This window comes from Myodes glareolus, chromosome 6 (assembly GCF_982192425.1).
Source record: "Myodes glareolus chromosome 6, mMyoGla1.1, whole genome shotgun sequence".
Lineage (NCBI taxonomy): Eukaryota > Metazoa > Chordata > Mammalia > Rodentia > Cricetidae > Myodes > Myodes glareolus.
The window spans coordinates 85,842,545-85,861,704 of NC_142031.1; the positions used below are offsets into that span (position 1 = coordinate 85,842,545).

A 19,160-nucleotide genomic window follows, 5' to 3' on the forward strand; every position below is an offset into this window, starting at 1 on the left:
TCCAAGAACCCTGGAGAAGAACCGAGGTAGAACCCACCGGAGCATGCAACACCGTGTCACACCGACCTTTCTGTGTTACATCCCATAGTCACCTTCTCGAGCCCTGGGGGACTCAATGGGACATTTGCAGAAGACATACTTATTTCTTTTCCTAGGCAATGATCATTATAAGACATCAAGAGATTAGGTTCTGGTCAAGATCAATTTGGCTTGTGGAATTAGTTTCGTTTTATGTATATCTATTTACTAAACCAACGAAGAGAATTTAGATTAGCATTCTTCTCAAACCAGGAGGGCAAGAATAGCTAAAAAATCAAAATGAATAGAAATGCATCGCTGGCATTTAGAATTCTCATCCACCACCAGTAGAGATGCAATCTCACGCATTCACTTCATACCTTTGAACCTCAGCATTCCGGAGGCAGAGGCAGGCAGATCTCTGTGAGTCTGAGGCCAGCCTGGTATACAGAGGACAGCCAGGGCTACATACATAGTGAAACCTTGTATTGGAAAAAGAAAGGAAGAAGAAAGAAAGAAAGAAAGAAAGAAAGAAAGAAAGAAAGAAGAAAAAGAGGAAAAAGAGAAAGAAAGGAAGGAAGAAAAAAAGAGAAAAGAAGGAAGGAAGGAAGGAAGGAAGGAAGGAAGGAAGGAAGGAAGGAAGGAAGGAAGGAAGGGAATCTTGCCAGGTTGCACTGACACCGCCTTTAATCCCAGCACGGGGGGGGGGGGGGGTATATATATAAACTAAAAAGAGATATTCAAACAAATACATGTGCACGCACACTTGTCACACTAACCAAAAGGCAGAGACAACAGAAATGTCCATCAATAGATGAATGAACAAAAAAGTGGTTATATATATTATGTATATTATGTATGTATATATGTAACACGGGTGATCAAAATTAACCTACTAAATAAAATAAGCCAGACACAAAGATCACATATTATGTGAATAATTATAAGAAATATCCAATCTAGGTGTGGTGGCACACACCTGTGGGAGGCTGAGGCAGGAGGATTACAATTTAAGGCCAGCCTGGATAACATATCGGGACCTTGCGGTTTTATCCAGAGTGGGAAAACTCACAGAGACAGAAAGCGGTCTGTGACTGCCAGGGCTTGAGGAGAGGAAAGCCACACTAAACACTCAGTGGCAACATGTTTCCTGGGGAAATGATGGGAATATAATTTGGAGTTAAACAGATGTTGACTATATAGTACTGTAATTTGTTTAAAAATAATTTTATATTATATGAACTTTAATGCAATCAAAAAACAGTAACATGAGCTAGAGAAAAGGTTCCACAGTTAGTAGATTATACTGTTTTTCCAGAAGACTCATGTGCAGCTTCCAGCACCCACAACTGCCTGTAACTCAAGCTCTGATAGGAATCAATACCACTGGTCTCAGTGGGCACTAGCATTCACATGTGTCTCTCCTCCCTCTCTCTCTCTCTCTCTCTTATACACACACACACACACACACACACACACACACACACACACTTAAAATAAAAGAAATATTAAAGAAAAACAAAACCAGAAGCAAATTCTGAGATGTCTGAGAGAATTTTGAATGGTATCTTGCTCTCTGACAAACCAAGAAACTTTTGCTAGTATTTTTGGCATGGCAATGGTATTGTGATTAGGATTTTTTTTAATGATTTATTTTATTTGCATTGGTGTTCTGCCAACATATATGCCTATATGAGGGTGACAGATTCCCTGGAACTGGGGTTACAGACAATTGTGAGCTGCCATGTGGGTGCTGGGAATTGAACCCAGGTCCTTTGGAACAGCAGCCAGTGCTCTTAACCTCTGAGCCATCTTTCCAGCCCCATGGTTGGAATTTTTTTTCATGTTTGGGATTTTTAAGTCTTTTTAGATTAGTTGCTTTGCTTTCACTCAACTTTACGTATGGGTACAACTGTATGATATCTGGTATCTGATACTGAAATAATCCAGTTAGCCTGAGTGGAGGAAAGGCTGACCAATGACACGGTGGTGGTAATTTGACGAAGTCTCGAGAGCCCACTGTACAGTTTCCCTACTCTCATGCGCGGTTGGTTTCATGTAATAAAATTTTAAGATTTCTTTTCAAATATAAACAAGAAATCAAGGATGAGGTTGGATTGGCATTGCCTGGAAATCTGTTAAGCCACTCTCACAGTCTGCTAAGTAAAACCAAGTCTAGCCTCTAGTTTAAAGGAGGACACATTGCCTGGCACCACTAACGCCAGCAAACAAAGGTAGCCAAGGACAAAAGATGGCAGAACTAAGGATAGGACAACAGCACTATGCATTTCCTAGAAAGAATTTTGTACCAGCTTGCATTCCCACCAGCAGTGCAGAAGTGTTCCCTTTTCCCCACAACCTCTCCAGCATAAGTTGTCATCAGTGTTTTTGATCTTGGCCATTCTTACAGGTGTAAGATGGAATCTCAGAGTTGTTTTGATTTGCATTTCTCTGATGACTGAGGATGTTGAACATTTCCTTAAGTGTCTTTCAGCCATTTTAGATTCCTCTGTTGAGAGTTCTCTGTTTAGGTCTGTATAGCCCCTTTGGATGTCAGTGTGGCGATTTCTCAGAAAATTAGGAAACAACCTTCCTTAAGACCCAGTAGTACCATTTTTGGGTATATATCCAAAGGATGCTCAATCGTGCCACAAGGACATGTGTTCAATTATGTTCACAGCAGCAATTTTTGTCATAGCCAGAACCGGAAAACAACCTAAATGCCCCTCGACTGAAGAATGGATAAGGAAAATGTGGTACATTTACACAATGGAGTACTACATAGCAGAAAAAAATAACGACAGTTTGAATTTTGCAGGCAAATGGATGGAACTAGAAAACATTATTTTGAGTGAGGTAACCCAGACACAGAAAGATGATTATCGCATGTACTCACTCATAGGTGGTTTTTAAACATAAAGCAAAGAAACCCAGCCTACAAACCACAGTCCCAGAGAACTTAGACAACACTGAGGACACTAAGAGAGACTTACATAGATATAATCTACATGGGAAGTAGAAAAAGACAAGATCTCCTGAGTAAATTGGGAGCATGGGGACCTTGGGGGAGGATTGAAAGGGGAAGGGGAGAGGCAGGGAAGGGAGCAGAGAAAAATGTAGAGCTCTATAAAAATTAATTAAAAGAAAGAAAGAATTTTGTATGAAGTTTTTGGGAATGTTAGTCTGAGCGACCACGATGGAGAGCTGTCCTAAAAGGAGAAGCTGTGGACTGAAGAACTTTAGGGTGGCTGTGCCCATCCAAACCACCCCCTCACTGCTCTGAAAGTCTAGAAAGGGCTAAGCGACTTACCAAATCAGCATCTAAAGAACCAGAGTCATATAGAAAAAAAAATAAGAATACAGAAAAAAATTCTTTCTTTCTTTTCTTTCTTCTTTCCATTTGTTTGTTTGTTTTGACTTTTCAAGACAGGGTTTCTCTGTGTCGCCCTGGCTGTCCTGGAAATCACTCTGTAGACCAAGCTGGCCTTGACCTCACAGAGAACCGCCTGCCTCTACCTCCCCTCCCAAGTGCTGGGATTAAAGGCATGCACCACCACTGTCCGGCAAAATAATCTTTCTTTTTTTCTTTTTCTTTTTTTTTTAAATAATCTTTCTTAATGCTACAATTCAAGCAAACTTTAGTTTCCTCTTAGACTACTTTTAAACTCATGGATTTGGTTTTTTCTTAATCAAAAATGTTAATATATGAAATATATAGCTCTGTACATAATCTTCCTAATGCAATTCTAAGCATTTCCTCTATTAATTTTCAGTACGATTACTTGAAATATTTGTTTAACAGCTCCTGATTTTAAGTTTACTTACTCACTCTTCTACAATATGGAATTCATATCATTTTCCACTCTTCATTATTATACATAAAGCTGATATGAACATACTTATAAATAAAATTTAACTGCAGATGGGATTTCTATTAAAAGTTATATTTGACTTTAAAAAAAGTATTTTAAAGTCCTTTTTTTCCTCTTGGAAAATATATAAAGGAACAACATAGAGTTCAATTTTTCCACTCTATGGATTGAGCTCATGAACAGTCAAAATGATGAGATATTCAGGAAGGTTGCCAGCTGTCCTACTACTTTGAGTTAAACAATCTTTATATGCGTAGAGACAGGTAAAGGTTAAATGATACTAAACAATCTTTATATGCGTAGAGACAGGTAAAGGTTAAATTATACTAAACAATCTTTATATGCGTAGAGATAGGTAAAGATTAAATGATACTAAACAATCTTTATATGCGTAGAGACAGGTAAAGGTTAAATGATACTAAACAATCTTTATATGCATAGAGACAGGTAAAGGTTAAATGATACTAAACAATCTTTATATGCGTAGAGATAGGTAAAGATTAAATGATACTAAACAATCTTTATATGCACAGAGACAGGTAAAGATTAAATGATACTAAACAATCTTTATATGCACAGAGACAGGTAAAGATGAAATGATACTCTACCTGGTGAAAAGCCTTTTCTGCTTGGCGCTCGGCATCGATAACTTGCCTCTCCAACTGTTGCATCTGTAGGTGAGGGAGGGCAAAAAATACACAAATCTTTATATTTGCCTTTTGGGAAACAGCTTTAAGTCTCACAACGTCATCAATTCGTAAAAACAAAGTAATTCTTTGGATAGGAATTGTAATTAACACACTAAAAGGCACTTGATATTTAAAAACTGATGAAATGTCAGAAGCCTTGATGCTTTTAAGACCTTGTGGTCCAGTCATTGGCACATATCTTGGTAACTTCATAAGGGTTGTTTGGTAGTTCACAGATTGGTACTGTTCACGTTATCATTCTTCCATATAGAACTTCATATACCACAGGGGTGTTCATCAACAGATTGGAAACTACTGGTCAATACATATTAAGAACAATAAAAAGTAACACTTTGATGCTGTATTTGGCACTTTGGCCAAAAGTCAAGATGAAATTAGAGAAACATGTGTTCTTACAAACTCAATGGATGGTATATTCAAAACACGGCTGAGGTGTCTTATAGATTGATGGAAGTATATAAGAGACTGATTAAACGCAAATCCCAAAATAAATATGGAAAGTACAATGCTAAAGGATCTAGTGCTAATTAGGGGACGAGTGCTAGGTGTTGAACACACACCCTCGAGGTGAAATTTGGACCAAGTTTAGGGTGGCGTGTGATTGGACCAGAGCTCACTGCCACTCTTCTCCCGGACAGTTGGTTTGGATGCCTGGAATTCATGGTAAACTTCCAACTCTCCGCTCCCCAGGGCTGCCCCAGAGGACAAGAGAGAGAGAGAAAGAAGGAGAGAGAGAGAGAGAGAGAGAGAGAGAGAGAGAGAGAGAGAGAGAGATCCAAACACTGTAACACAGAAAAGAGATGACAAAGGGGTACAGATGGTATCATGTGTATTTCAAGAATGGCCTGGTTCCTTCCTGTACTCCCTTTCCTATGCTTCCTGACCATCCTGAAATGAGAGACTCTGTTGCTCAACACTTTCTGATGGACAGAAACTTCTGAAACTGGATAAACCAGACCCTTCTTTGAGCTCTTCAATTTTGTCACAACGCTAAGAACAGAAATCGACAATATTATGCTTACTACTGCCAAACAAACTTATTCCTACTCCTGTGGCCCTACATTATAAGTGTTGGAAGGAATAACTCATGTGTGAAATCCTTCATGATACAACACTTTACATACGCCAGTTCGTCAGTAAGAATCTAAAAACTTAGCAGTTGATAGTAACCTTGCAAAAACATTTCCATTCTAGAAAAGTATTATACACATGCCTACGCTCCCTTACTAGAAGGGTATTATACACATGCACACACTCCCTTACACACAAATACATAGCACTTTACAGTGCTTTGATATACAAACAGGCAAAATTTGTTGCTAGGCATGAAAAGATATATGTATGTATCATTGAATACAAGGAATTTTTTTAAAACCATAGTTTCACAGGACACTTTTGTTATTTTTATTAAAACACAAAAGTACTCCATAAAATATTAAGAGGAAAGTAGAAAGGAAAGGGGGGAAAGTCCTGAATTTGGAAGCAAGATCTAAATTAGAACCAAAATTCCATTATTTATGAGTGGTTTAAGGATAAGCAAATTGTTTAATATAGCAGGTCTCCATTCCTTATCTGTAAGATGAAATAACCCTTATTCTAGTATATTCCTATAAAAATTAAGCAGTAAGACATCTAGCAAGATATTGAACATCTTAATAGGTGTTCAACTTTTACAGAGAATATTTAATAGCAGTATATTTCTAGCATACACATGTATTGCTTTTATGAATAATTTAAGTTGGGAAGGTTAGGTTTCAAATGAGCAAACTACATTTAAGAGATCTGGGTTTTAGTTCTTACTACAGTACTTCACCAATAGTTTGTCGCTAGGTTCTATAATTCCTGTGTATGAAATGGGGATCATACAACCTTCTCTATTACAAAATGCAAGACTAAAAGTAAAAGAACAGGTAAATGCGATGGGAATGGGCTTTAGGTATTTCAGTAATTGAAAACATGGTGATAGCATTTCCAGTGTTGTAATGTGAATGACAAAAATCAAAGTGTCAGGCCTGAGGGTATAGCTTAATGATAGAGCATTTATCTAGTATGTATAGGTTCTAAGTTTAAACTTCAGTAACACACACACAGAGTAAGAGGGGCAGAGAGAGGAAGAAAGAGATTTGCCTAAAACAAGGGATATATATATATATATATGTATATGTATATATATATATCGACACATTCACACAGATAGCATATAGTCATCATAAATGTGCATAGATGTATGAAATATTATATGTGGGATTCATTCAAATAGAACTCTGGGAACTATTGATCAGTGTACAGATGGATGGATGGATTGGTCCTGAATTGATAAGCATTAAATCTAGAAGACACATATATAAGGGCATACTTCCATGTGTTAAAAAAAACCTCTCCAACAAGAACTTTTATTAAATATATATCCGAAAAGATATCAATGACGTATTTAAAGACAAATCAGGGACTGAGGGTGTGCTCAGCTAGGATGCAAAAAGGTTTGGGTTTGATCTTCAGCCACCAAAAAAAAAAGGCAAAAATAAAACTATATAAGGAATGACATACAAATGATATATTAGCAGGAAAGTTTGTTTTTAAAAGGTAATGAATATTTTAATTTTCTTTATATAGGAAAAAACTTGCATATTTGTTTTTATGAGATGAGATACACAAACACCAAGGAGCTATCTCTATATCAGAGAATTGTGTTAAGTAATAGGGAGAGTTAATTCCATTTAAAAAGATATAATGGCTGGCCCTATCCTCTAGCCACACTGATCAATATCTTGCATATCACCATAGAACCCTCATCTGGCGATGGATGGAGATAAAGACAGAGACACACATTGGAGCACTGGACTGAGCTCCCAAGGTCCTTATGAGGAGGAGAAGGAGAGAGAACATGAGAAAGAAGTCAGGACCACAAGGGGTGCGCCCACCCACTGTGATGGTGGGGCTGATCTAATGGGAGCTCACCAAGGCCAGCTGGACTGGGACTGATGGAGCAAGTGATCAAACTGTACTCTCTGAACGTGGCTGACAAGGAGGGTTGACTGAGAAGCCAAGGACAATGGCACTGGGTTTTGATTCTACTGCATGTACTGGCTTTGTGAGAACCTAGTCTGTTTGGATGCTCACCTTCCTAGAACTGGATGAAGGGGAGAGGGCCTTGGACTTCCCACAGGGCAGGGAACCATGACTGCTCTTTGGACTGGAGAGGGAGGGGGAGGGGAAATGGAAGGAGGGGGAGAGAAATGAGAGGAGGGGAGGAGGTGAAATTTTTTTTAATAATAATAATAAAAACCTGAAAAAAAAGATATAATGGAAGAGTAAGAGTAAAAAGTATCTTACACTGGAAAACATACTGTAATGGTTGTAGCAATCAAAGGTAATTTTGCTTCTTCAGAGAAAGCAGACAATTAAGAAGATGCTAAAATACTTGTGGAACTGAATCATAAAAGAATAATATACATAGGAAAAAAGGACTAAGTGGAGTAGATCTCACTAGATGGGGGCTGGAGGGATGATGCTAAGTGGAGTAGATCTCACTAGGCAGGGAGGGGCCAGAGGGATAAGTGGAGAGCTCACTAGACGGGGCGGAGGGATGGCGCGCTCATTCTGAAGAGCTCACAGTGGTCTTTGTGAAATCACACAGTGAGATGACTGCAGTCAAGAGTCAGAGCAAACTAAGCTAGTTATGAAGAACAAAGTCACCCGAAAGGGGGAAAACTTGATAAAGATTACAGGAAATATAGAAAAAGGAAAAAATAATAAAGTTAAGAACTGCTCATTGAAAAAACTAAGACAGTTGATAAATTCTTGGTAGATTGAGAAAGAAACAATATTTAAAAACCACAAATAATCAATGTCAGAAATTCAAGGAGGGCCCATAAGTAGACTCACAGAAATTGGGGGGAAAATAACAGAATATCATGAGCAAAAATAATTGAGCAACTTGAACAAAACATATAATTTCTTTTAAGAACACAAAATAGCAAAGATTATTCAAAGAGAAATTTCAGCTTAATGGCCTTGTATCTAAGAAATGCATATTGAAAACCTTACAAAAGGAAGACTCCAAGACTACACAGCTTTGCTAGTGAATTCAACTAAAGATGTGTACAAGGATGACTACAGGGGCTGGAGAGATGGCTCAGAGGTTAAGAGCACTTGCTGCTCTTCTAAAAGGTCCTGAGTTCAAGCCCCAGCAACCACACAGCAGCTCACAACCACCTGTAACGAGATCCGGTGCCCTCTTCTGCTGTACTGGCATGTAGGCAGCCATAACACTGCATACATAATAAATAAGAAAAATCTTTTTTAAAAAAGATAAAGGATGACTACAAACTAACAAGAAAAAGAAACCACCTTCTTCCAAGATATCCAAGTACACTTTATAATGCCAATTATGACCACAACCAAAGATCAGACTAATATCCTCATGAGTACAATATGAGAAATCCTTAATACAATATCAATAGATAAACTCCAAACATATACAATGACATTAGCATTCTTGACTGGCCTGGCATGAGCAAAGGGGCAGACAGCAGAGAAGCGGCTTCTGGGACTTAGAACATGGGAAGGAAACTGACGAGAACAGTGCAGGGAATCTCTCATCCTTATTTGCATTGGTTGTATATTTTTACTATATATATATATATATATATATATATATATGTATCCCCTTTTAAATACCAAATATTTAACCAAATTCTAAAACATAGAAAGAAAATATTAAGAAAGCCAGGTAATATATGAGAGAATAAACAAAAAATTAAAATAAATTTTTTTTAAAAAAAATCAATGTTCATAAGACCAATTTAGAGCAAGGAAAACATTTGGAACATTATTGCATGAGGAATCTCAGATTATGTTTTAGGGTAGTCAGAGATTAAGTGGGAATAGAATCTAATTATTAGAAGGACAAGAATTTTTTAAAGAAGTAGGGAGAAATTAAGAACAAATGAGTAGGGAAACAATTCGAAACTCAGTAGATAGTATTCAGCTCTCATATGGCCCTCAAAGGTCCTCACCTTGTGGTAGTCCAGTCCCTTCCTTCACTAAATGGGCTAACCCTTGTGACGACAGGTTCCTGTGGAATGGTGGAGTGTGACTTCCAGGCTATGTCACAAAAGACACCCTGTCTTCCACCTTGAACTCCCTGGGACTACTTCTCTGTTCTCAGGGAGCCCTGCTCAGGAGTCTCCAGGCTTAGCAGCCGAGGCCTCCTACCAACACCAACCTTCCAGCAACTATTTCAGTGAACGATTCTGGAGGCGGACTCTCCAGCTCCCACCAAACCATCAGCTCACCGCAGCCCAGGCCAACATGCTGACTCACCTACACCAGAGGGTTGCATGAATGGACTCCCAAGGCTTCCAACACTTCCAAACTCTCCAAGATAATAAATGTCTGTAGTGTTTTTAAGTTTGGGGTGATTCATTCACACAAATGGATAAGTAAAAGCAGACAAAAGAAAACTATTCTGAGACCAAGAGAAGAGAAAGCATGCAACATAAAAAAATAAATTTCAATGCACAGAGGGTAAAAATAAAAATGGCCAATGACGCATGCAGACGGGGCTTCGAAGTAACACGGGGTAACAGAGGAAGCCGAGTGAGGAACAAGTGAGTGACTAACAGAAGCAACACGCTGGCATGTGACAGTCATGCCCTATGCCACGCATAATAATTTTAAAACTGCATGTTTTATTTTTCAAAGGTAAATGAATATTCAAGACAATAGTCTAAGGAAAGTCTAAGAAATATTCAACAAGGAGCTGAAAACAAAGTTCATTGTGTATGAGGAAGAAAATGATCCTGAATTACTTTAAGCTACTTAAGGTAATAATAATAAGTTCATATTTGTATGTGTATTAAACTATTAAAAGTAGAAATAAGTATAGGTATTGGAGGAAGGAGACAATTTAGTGACATATTTTTAAAACACAGATAATATCAGCTGTGACCTAGCACACCCAAGCCACTCGTCCTACCACCGTTCCGTGCTGTGGACACTGAATACATTTAGGGACTAACTTCCCAGGAGATGGGGTAGCCTTCTTGACATTCAGAGCAGACCAAATGAGGGAACTTAGAGATGAAAAGAAATCCAGTTTCTCAACAGACAGAAACAGGCTTGGATTCAGAAGGTGAAGTCAGAAGATCCAGAGGCTCCCAGCTCATGTGTTCCTTCTCCCTTTAACACTGGCTGCTGGCAACTGACGCCATGAGAACACAGTGTATCTGCCTAGGCCAGACCTGGAGATTTGCAGCTGTGATCTGGTTTTAGAATCATCGGTCACCATGGCTACCTTCCTACAGAGGACAAGGAGAGGGACGTGTCTTGGACAGCGTCTAGTTATTCCACGACTCTCAACTAAGGTGTCAGGTACGTGTATCTTGAACATCCCAGACTCAACTATCATGTCAGCATTCTTGCTGCTCCTGGTTCGAAGTGTTTATCTGCCAACTGAACGCTGTTACGTGAGTGACCCCATGAGATGGAAAACACAGTCTAAGGATAACCAATAGAAACATGAATAAATGACTGTTTTTTTTTTAAAGACACTACAATTGTTTTTAATTGATAAAAATTATAGTTACAAGAATGGAAAGATGACTCAGTGGTTAAGCACATATTGCTCTTCCAGGGGAGCCGAATGTTGTTCCTAACACCCCGTCAGGTGATTCATAACTTTCTGTCAATCAAGCTCCAAGGGGTTATGAATCCTCTGGTCTCAGAGGGACCATGTGATCTACCTACACAGACACACAGACACACAGACACACAGACACACAGACACACACACACACACACACACACACTGTAGAATACCCAGATTGATAAAGCCACTATGTTTTGAAATAGATTTTTTTTTCCATTTTAAGCAGCAGTAAATAACTAAAACCCACAGTTATCCTGCTGAGCAGTACAGATCAGAGATCTGTAAAGACAATACCTGAACCCTATGGTACCTTTAATAACCTCTGGTCATTATTCCAATGAAAGCTACTCTCAACACACAACTTCTTTTGTTTCTTTGTTTGTTTGTTTTTGTTTTTCGAGACAGGGTTTCTCTGTAGCTTTAGAGCCTGTCCTGGAACTAGCTCTTGTAGACCAGGCTGTCCTCGAACTCACAGAGATCCGCCTGCCTCTGCCTCCTGAGTGCTGGGATTAAAGGCGTGCGCCACCACTGCCCTGCAACACACAACTTCTTGAAATGCTGTTTTCTCTTAGCTTTCATGAGAGCTGAAAGGAAACTCTTGTCTGAGCTTCAAGTACAATCATGAGAATCACCGAGCTTTCCCAAACTCTCCATTCCATAAACTGGATACACATAGGCCCCCCAAAAAATATTTTAAAAAGCTGCATGTACTGTTCCCCCCTTTTTGAACATTTTTATTTAAAAATTTTTCTCATCCAGTTCATTTTCATCATGATCTTTCCCCTCTCCCAACTTCTCCTATATCCTAACCACCCCCAACCATTTAACCAATTTTGTGTTCTCAAATAATCAAACACCAAAACAACAAAAATCAAAATGAACAAGCAAAAGACCAACAAGGCCAAAAAAAAAAGAAAGAAAGAAAGAAAGAAAAAGGCCATAACAAAACAAAATAAAACAGAAAGTCCACCAAAAAAAAAAAACTCAAAAAAACAAAAACCAAAAAAGTAGAATTCATCTTGTGTTGGCCAACTATTGCTGGGCATGGGGCCTGCCCTGAAGTGTCATTGGTTGACCCAGTAACACTCCAGAGGAGAAAACTTACTTTCCCTTTGCCAGTGGATATCAATTGTAAACAGCCTTTTGGTGAGGGGTGGGACCCAATGTCTACTTTCCTCCTCTCAAACAAATGATTTTTTTTTTAAAGTTTAAACATGTCAATTTAAACCATTAGGATACATTCCAGGCTAAGTACATGATAAACTATTAATGATTCAATGGCAGGTTAATGTCAGAAGTGTTTTCTTTATTAAGAAGAATTTTATTATTTTTTATTATGTATATGTATGTGTGACTGTGTGAGTTTATATGCATCAAACGCAGGTAGGTGTCCACACAGAGGCCAGAGGGTGTTGGATCCCATGAAACTGGAGTTACATAAACTGCTTGATATGTGGGTGCTGAGAACCAAACCAGGATCCTCTCCCAGATGAATACGTGCTCCTGGTCAATGAACCATCTCTCCAGCCCTAAAGAGTTTTGAGGGATAATCTGTAGTTTTTCTTTTTATGCAAATATTGAGGAGATGACTTGGTGAGTAAAGTGCTCGGCAAGAGGGAGGACCTGAGTTCGAATCCCTAGCACCCATGTTAAAGCTGGGTGTGTCTGTGGATATCTGTAACTCGAGCGCCTGGGGAGGTGCAGATAGGAGGCTTCCCAGACTTTGCTGGCCAGATAGTAACAGAACTGGTAAGTTTCAGGTTGATGAAGAGGCAGTCCAAAAAAAAAAAAAATAGAAGGTGATAAAGATCTGTCATTCACATGCATGTGAGCGAGCACACACACACATACACGCACGCACCCACATACACGCGCACACACAGTCAGCTTCTGCATGACAGCCCAGTGAGTGTGGGTGAATTACTCTCCAAAAGAGAGATTTTCAGTTGTATCACTCATCTTACCCAATTTTGGTTCTACCAAACCCTGTTCCACCCCATCCCCACCCCATACAGCCTTTCAAAGCCAATAGTTTTGTGGTAACACTGGAAAAACTTCTGGTTCTCTCAAGGACACGACAGGAGAGCGGAAGTCTCTCTCCTTGCCTAGCAGCTTTCTATTCTGTGGTTTGGAATGGGCTTACATGTTTAGCGTCTTTTTTCCAACAGCATTACCTAAATTTCAAGAGCTAGTCTTTGTTCTAGAAAGACATTCAGTTCCTGAAGAGCGCTTTCTGGCAGACAAGTGGCTGCCTGCTATCCTACCAGTGTTAGCAGCTCTTTAGATCCTTTCCACTTCTCCAGATTCACTCCCCTTCCCTCACCAACCTCTCCTACACCAGGTTCTCAGGTAATCATTGGCCAACCCAAGCCCTCATCACTCTCCAGTTCCTCAACTTACTGCTTATGCTGGGAGCTGCCGAAGTTTAACTAAGGAGTTAAGAGGTTTAGGTGATGCTACTGTCTGGATCTTAAATGTCCCCTAGGGTCAATTAAAAATGGAATAATTAATCAAGAAAATGTAATTCCATGTGTGTCAACATCAAAACATATATGGAAGGACTGAAGTGAAATTTAGTGGTAGAGCAAGTGCAAGGTCCTGGATTCCATCCCTAGTCCTGGGAGAAAACTGTGGTATGGTGTGTGTGTGTGTGTGTGTGTGTGCGCGCCACGCGCATACCTGTCTGTGCATGCACTATGTGTGATGTGCAAAACTATGTCATAAAAGATTTTATTTTTGTTCAAATATTCTGAGAAGTCCAAACAATTGAGCACAAACGATTGTGCTTAAATAATAACTTCCAAGATAGTGGTTCTCAACCTTCTGACCCTTTAATACAGTTTCTCATATTGTGCTAACCCCAACCATAAAGTTATTTTTATTGCTACTTCATAACTGTAATTTTGCTCCTGTTGTGAATCATAATGTAAATATCTGTGCTTTCCAATGGTCTTAGGCGACCCCTGTGAAAGGGTCAGTCGACCCCAAACAGGTCATGACTCACAGGTTAAGAACCACTGTTCTAAGGCAATACCCTGTTCAGATTTCCTGTCAAATGATTAAACAAATCCATTTACTTCACAACTTGGCTTTTCTGTTTACTTTTATATTTATCAAAGCTATAAATAGACACATATATCAACTAATTTGGAAAGATTTATTAATACAGTGGACACTTTTAGCCAATTCTTTTCATATTTGCCTTCATGTTCTAAATCGCATACTTCTATTTCTGACAGCTTTCCTTTTTAAAAACAATGTTCTACTTGTTCCCTTAATGGAAAAATGAAAATTAGCCCCTTTGTCTCATTGCCATCAATCCAGACACACTTCACATCTCCTACTCTTTTTGCATTTTCATATCATCCCTTATTTAAACCATACTTAGGGGTCCTTATTACCGCTGCTGTGTATGACAACCACAGCACGCTCACACTTGTGACTGATAGGAAGCTCAGTCTCATATCAACCACAGGGACCTTTACTACAGGACGTCCTCCTAGAACTGTCTTATTTCTTCACATAGTTTTTAAAGAGAACTTTCCAATAGCCACACTCCAAGTTCCCACCGCCGTCTCAGTTATCACGCAAGATGCTCACTCATATCTGGGTTTCCTACAAATTTCCCTTGAAGCCACACCCAACATCTCTGACACGCCAGCGTGAACCGTTGCCTCCTGCCTAGGCCTGACTGTCTTCTTGGGAAGACCCTTCAACCTTCTTCTGCCCTGGATCACCTGCTCGCACACCCTGTCTTCCCAAACCTTAGCTTATTTCTTCCTTTGAATGGAACACATTCTCCTGAAATCCCTCAGAAAGGTTACATGCGGTCTTGCATGTGTTAAAAATATCCTCCTTAACTCTGATAATTGGGGGAAGATGGCTCAGTAGCTAAGTATACTTTGCAGCCACGTCTGTCCCCAGGTCTTGCACGGTTGAAAGAGAGTTGTCTTTTGACCTCTACACATGTGCCATAATACATGCATGTGTTGCACGAATGCAAACACCATACACACACACCACATACCACACACATTCTAACTATTTAAATTTTAGAATGTATGTACTTAGAAGAGAATTCTGCTCTATTGTCTTCTAAGTCTTGCCTTCTAGAGCAAGGCTTTTAGGGTCCCGAGCCGCTCCTCCTGAAGACCAGCAACTCCTTAGAACTCTGCAAAGACTGGGAGGGGAATAGGAATCATGCTGAGAAGTAGAAGGCATTAATGGGAGATGTGTGGCTGTTTAGATATCTCACTTATTCCCATACGCCAGTGTCCATCAACTAAGCATTTATTTTCTGTAAAAAACTAAAACTCTCTTCCCTTAACAACTTGAACAAATTGTTTGGAGTGTATTCATCCAACAACTGTCACATTTATGAGCTCACAGCAGTGTCCTACTGACTTACCAGAAAACAGAGTCAATAGTGGGTCAGCCACAACCATGCATACACAGCTGCCAGACAAGTTCACAGATGTCCCATTCTTAAATGTAAACAGACCACCAAAGATCCGCTAACACGTGAGAAAAGCTTGCATCTCAGAAAAGAAACAGCCATTGAAAGAGGAAAATCATCTCAGAGGAAAGAAAAATAACTAAGGGAATGGAGTGATGGTTTTAAAAATGTCAGTGATGTTTAAGAACCAAGATGTTTCAAATACGTGATTCCTCAGTCACGGTGTGAAGAGGGAACTGTCCCTACTAAAACATAGGAAACTGTGTTTAGCATGATTTGCTTTGTGCAGAAGTAAGCTTCTAGTCAGTAATGCCGCTGGCCTTCGGTCTGTATATTCCAACTCTCTGGTGTTCTTTTCATTGAGCCACAGCGGCACATGAACTACCCACACAATGTAGAGTACTACAGAACAACAGCAAAACCAGTCCAAACATAGAACCACGAAGACTGTAACTGGAAAGCATTGGCATCTATTCCTATACTGCATTATTCTTTGAGTCTAGGAATTCTTCATTGGTAAACTGCGTTGGTTTGAGAAATGTCCCTCACTGTCTTGGACACTTAAACACTTGGTCCCCAGTTAGTGCTGCTTGAGGGGGTTTAGGGGGTGTGGCCTTGATGAAGGACAGCTATCACAGCAAGCAGGCTTTGAAAGCTTAGAGCTATTCTCTACTTGAGGTTCACCGTGCTTTCTTCATGTTTGCAGTTCAGGAAGTGAGCTCTCAGCTCCCCGTCCCTGCCACCATACTTGCTGCCATGACTCCTCTCCACCGTTATGTTCTAATACCACTGGAACCATACGCCAAATAAACTCTCTTCTCCTTATGTGGCCTTTGGTCATGGTGTTTACCACAGCAGCAGAAAAGGAATCTTATTAAAGTAACCTTAAGTCATGTCCATAGTTGTAACAGAGAGAATTAAGTGTGTGTAGTGTATGTACTAGTTGGGATAGGTGTGCGTGGTGTCTGTGTGTCTGCGTGTGTGTGTGTGTGTGTGTGTGTGTGTGTGCATTCCTCATTTGTTCTCCATCTGATTTTTTTTTAAACAGGGTCTCAATAGGAAGAATTTCAAGTGATATAATTTTAATTTCAGGGAACTTACCACAGAAAGAATAGAGGGGTAGAGATACAGTGGAAAGTGTTTACATTTAAAATCTAATAGCATTTTAGCAGTCTCTGTTTCCTCCCCACGCTCTCTACTGGGCATATTTACACAATAGTGGTTGAAGCAAAGATGATGTGGTTACCTAATAAAACTTAAGAAGTGTTTGCTGAACAAATATATTGAACAAAGGGAATGATTGCATTTTCACAAAGATTTAAACCTGAGGATATACTTTTACGAAAGGAAATTGCTACTCTTCACAATTTAAATTACTGACTATAAGTACCTAACATTTCGCATTGCATTAATGCAAATACACACATTAAATCTATTCAATAAAATTTAGAGCACTTTAAAGTCAGTTCAAACACACTGACCTAACAGGCAATACTTTCATTTTGAATATTTCTTTTCATAACCCTTTAGCTGGGAAATAACTTTGCAGAATACTTAAAAATCACAGGACACACTCATAGAAGATTTTATTTTCATGGTATAAACTACAATGTAATCCTTAGTCCAAGATCGCTCAATATATACTAAGTCAATATGAAATGATCATTTGACCCATAGAAAGTTTTACTAAAAATAGTTAAATATTTTATAAACTGGAGTCAAGTTCTAAACCTTGTGCTTGATTTATTACTCAAAAAATGTTCTCTGTAGTTGCAGTGAACTTAGCAACAAGTAGCAAACAAGAATTTGCCATTGAACGTGGATCTTAAAACTACCACACAAATATTTAGTGACCCTCTTAGTTATAGGCCCTGTGAACAAATCAAGTTGTCCCACAGATTAATTCAGGTAGAATATTTTAGGATCTCTGCACTAAATGATGTGGATACAATTTCTCAGCAGGGGATTTTCTGGGTTTTCCCATGAATAGCCCGTGAGAGACAATCATTAAACATTTTTTTTCTTATAGTATTACCTTCAGCCAACAACCCCCACAAGTGACATTTCAAATAGCCTACAAGGTCACACTATTCTATGTGGAATTTCCAGTCATCACTGTGCATCATTAGGTGAGCTAAAAGGATAAAGTGGATGACGTCTTATTTAAATAGATTTCTGGAAGACTGTCCTGGATTGTTGTGTGAAGAAAACGCGTGCTCTGGTGTCCAGTGACAGTTCTGTCCTAGGAGAAGGTCCTAAACTGCCTCAGGGGAATCACAGTCATGAAGGGAAGGTCAAGAGTCAGCAGATCCTAGCTGCCGAAGTTCCATCTGGTCAGGATAGGAGTCAGTTACCATGGTGATGTCCAAAGGAAAAACCACTTCATCTTCCCTTTTCGCCTTAAACTGAGAAACTGATTCATGGAAAGTAACATTTCACTTTAACTTAGAAAGAAACGTGTCCTCTTCCCTCCCTGTCTCGGAAAACTAACTTGTAAAGGAGGGGGCTACTTACTCCCAGCTTCCCTGAAGAGTTTATATTTGGCATACTAAGGATATTTCCAACACCATTCCTTAAATTCCTTTAAAGACCTCTCCCATTTACAGCAGTAGCGTTTGCCCAAGACTTCAGCAAGGCCCTTTTCCTTCACGAGCCTCCATAGTATAAGCTACTTGGAAATTGTGATTTAAAAAATAAGTGCAAAAGTCTTTCTTTAAGAAAAAACTCACATATTCTATTCACTTACATATGTGAAATCCATATTTAATTAAAAATACTCTGCCATCATCCCATGCTATTTCCTTTAAAAAAAAAATCAAAACATACACTGGGAGGTGGAGGCACACGCCTTTAATCCTGGCATTCAGGGAAGCAGAGACAGGAGGATCTCTGTGAATTTGAGGTTAGCATGGCTACAAAGGAGTCCCAGGACAGCCAGACCTGTTACACAAAGAAGCCCTATCTCAAAAAAACAAACCAAGCATACAAAAACTCAGGAATACATTTGGTATTTGGTATTAATCTGTAATTACCTTCAAGTCTTCCTGCAATTAACAAATATAATCTATCACAGAGACACAAGAAAGGCTAGGGATTTAGCTCCTGACTAACAGTGAGTGTTAAGGCCCTCAACGCAACAGGGAGAAGAATAGGGAGGATGGGAGAAGGCAGTATCTCTTTGCACCAAATATTCTATTACTTGCATCATGACAAATCTGGAAGGTTCAAGATTCAATGGCAGCTCTGCCATTTGTTACCTGTGTAATAACAGTGCACATACCAATAGTTCACTCTAAACCCTAATATTACAATCCATAGCTTAGAGACAATGACAATTGCCCCCACAGAGTTCCTATGGGGTTTAAACTAGTTTTAGGTCATCGTTTTAAAACCTTGGGAACCGCAGTTAACACTTGGAGCTGACTGTTTGTGTGCCACAGTCAATAAAACAA

At 39.3% G+C, this 19,160-nt stretch overlaps 1 protein-coding gene across 2 annotated transcripts in view; it reads right to left on the reverse strand.

Moving 5' to 3' along the window:
- Plekhh2 (pleckstrin homology, MyTH4 and FERM domain containing H2) overlaps positions 1-19,160 on the reverse strand; it is a 108,241-nt gene that overhangs the window by 74,707 nt on the left and 14,374 nt on the right. For both annotated transcript variants that reach the window (XM_087907295.1, XM_087907296.1), the window contains exon 3: positions 4,499-4,561. In XM_087907295.1, the coding sequence (XP_087763421.1) occupies positions 4,499-4,561 (63 nt within the window). The remainder of the gene's footprint in view (positions 1-4,498; positions 4,562-19,160) is intronic.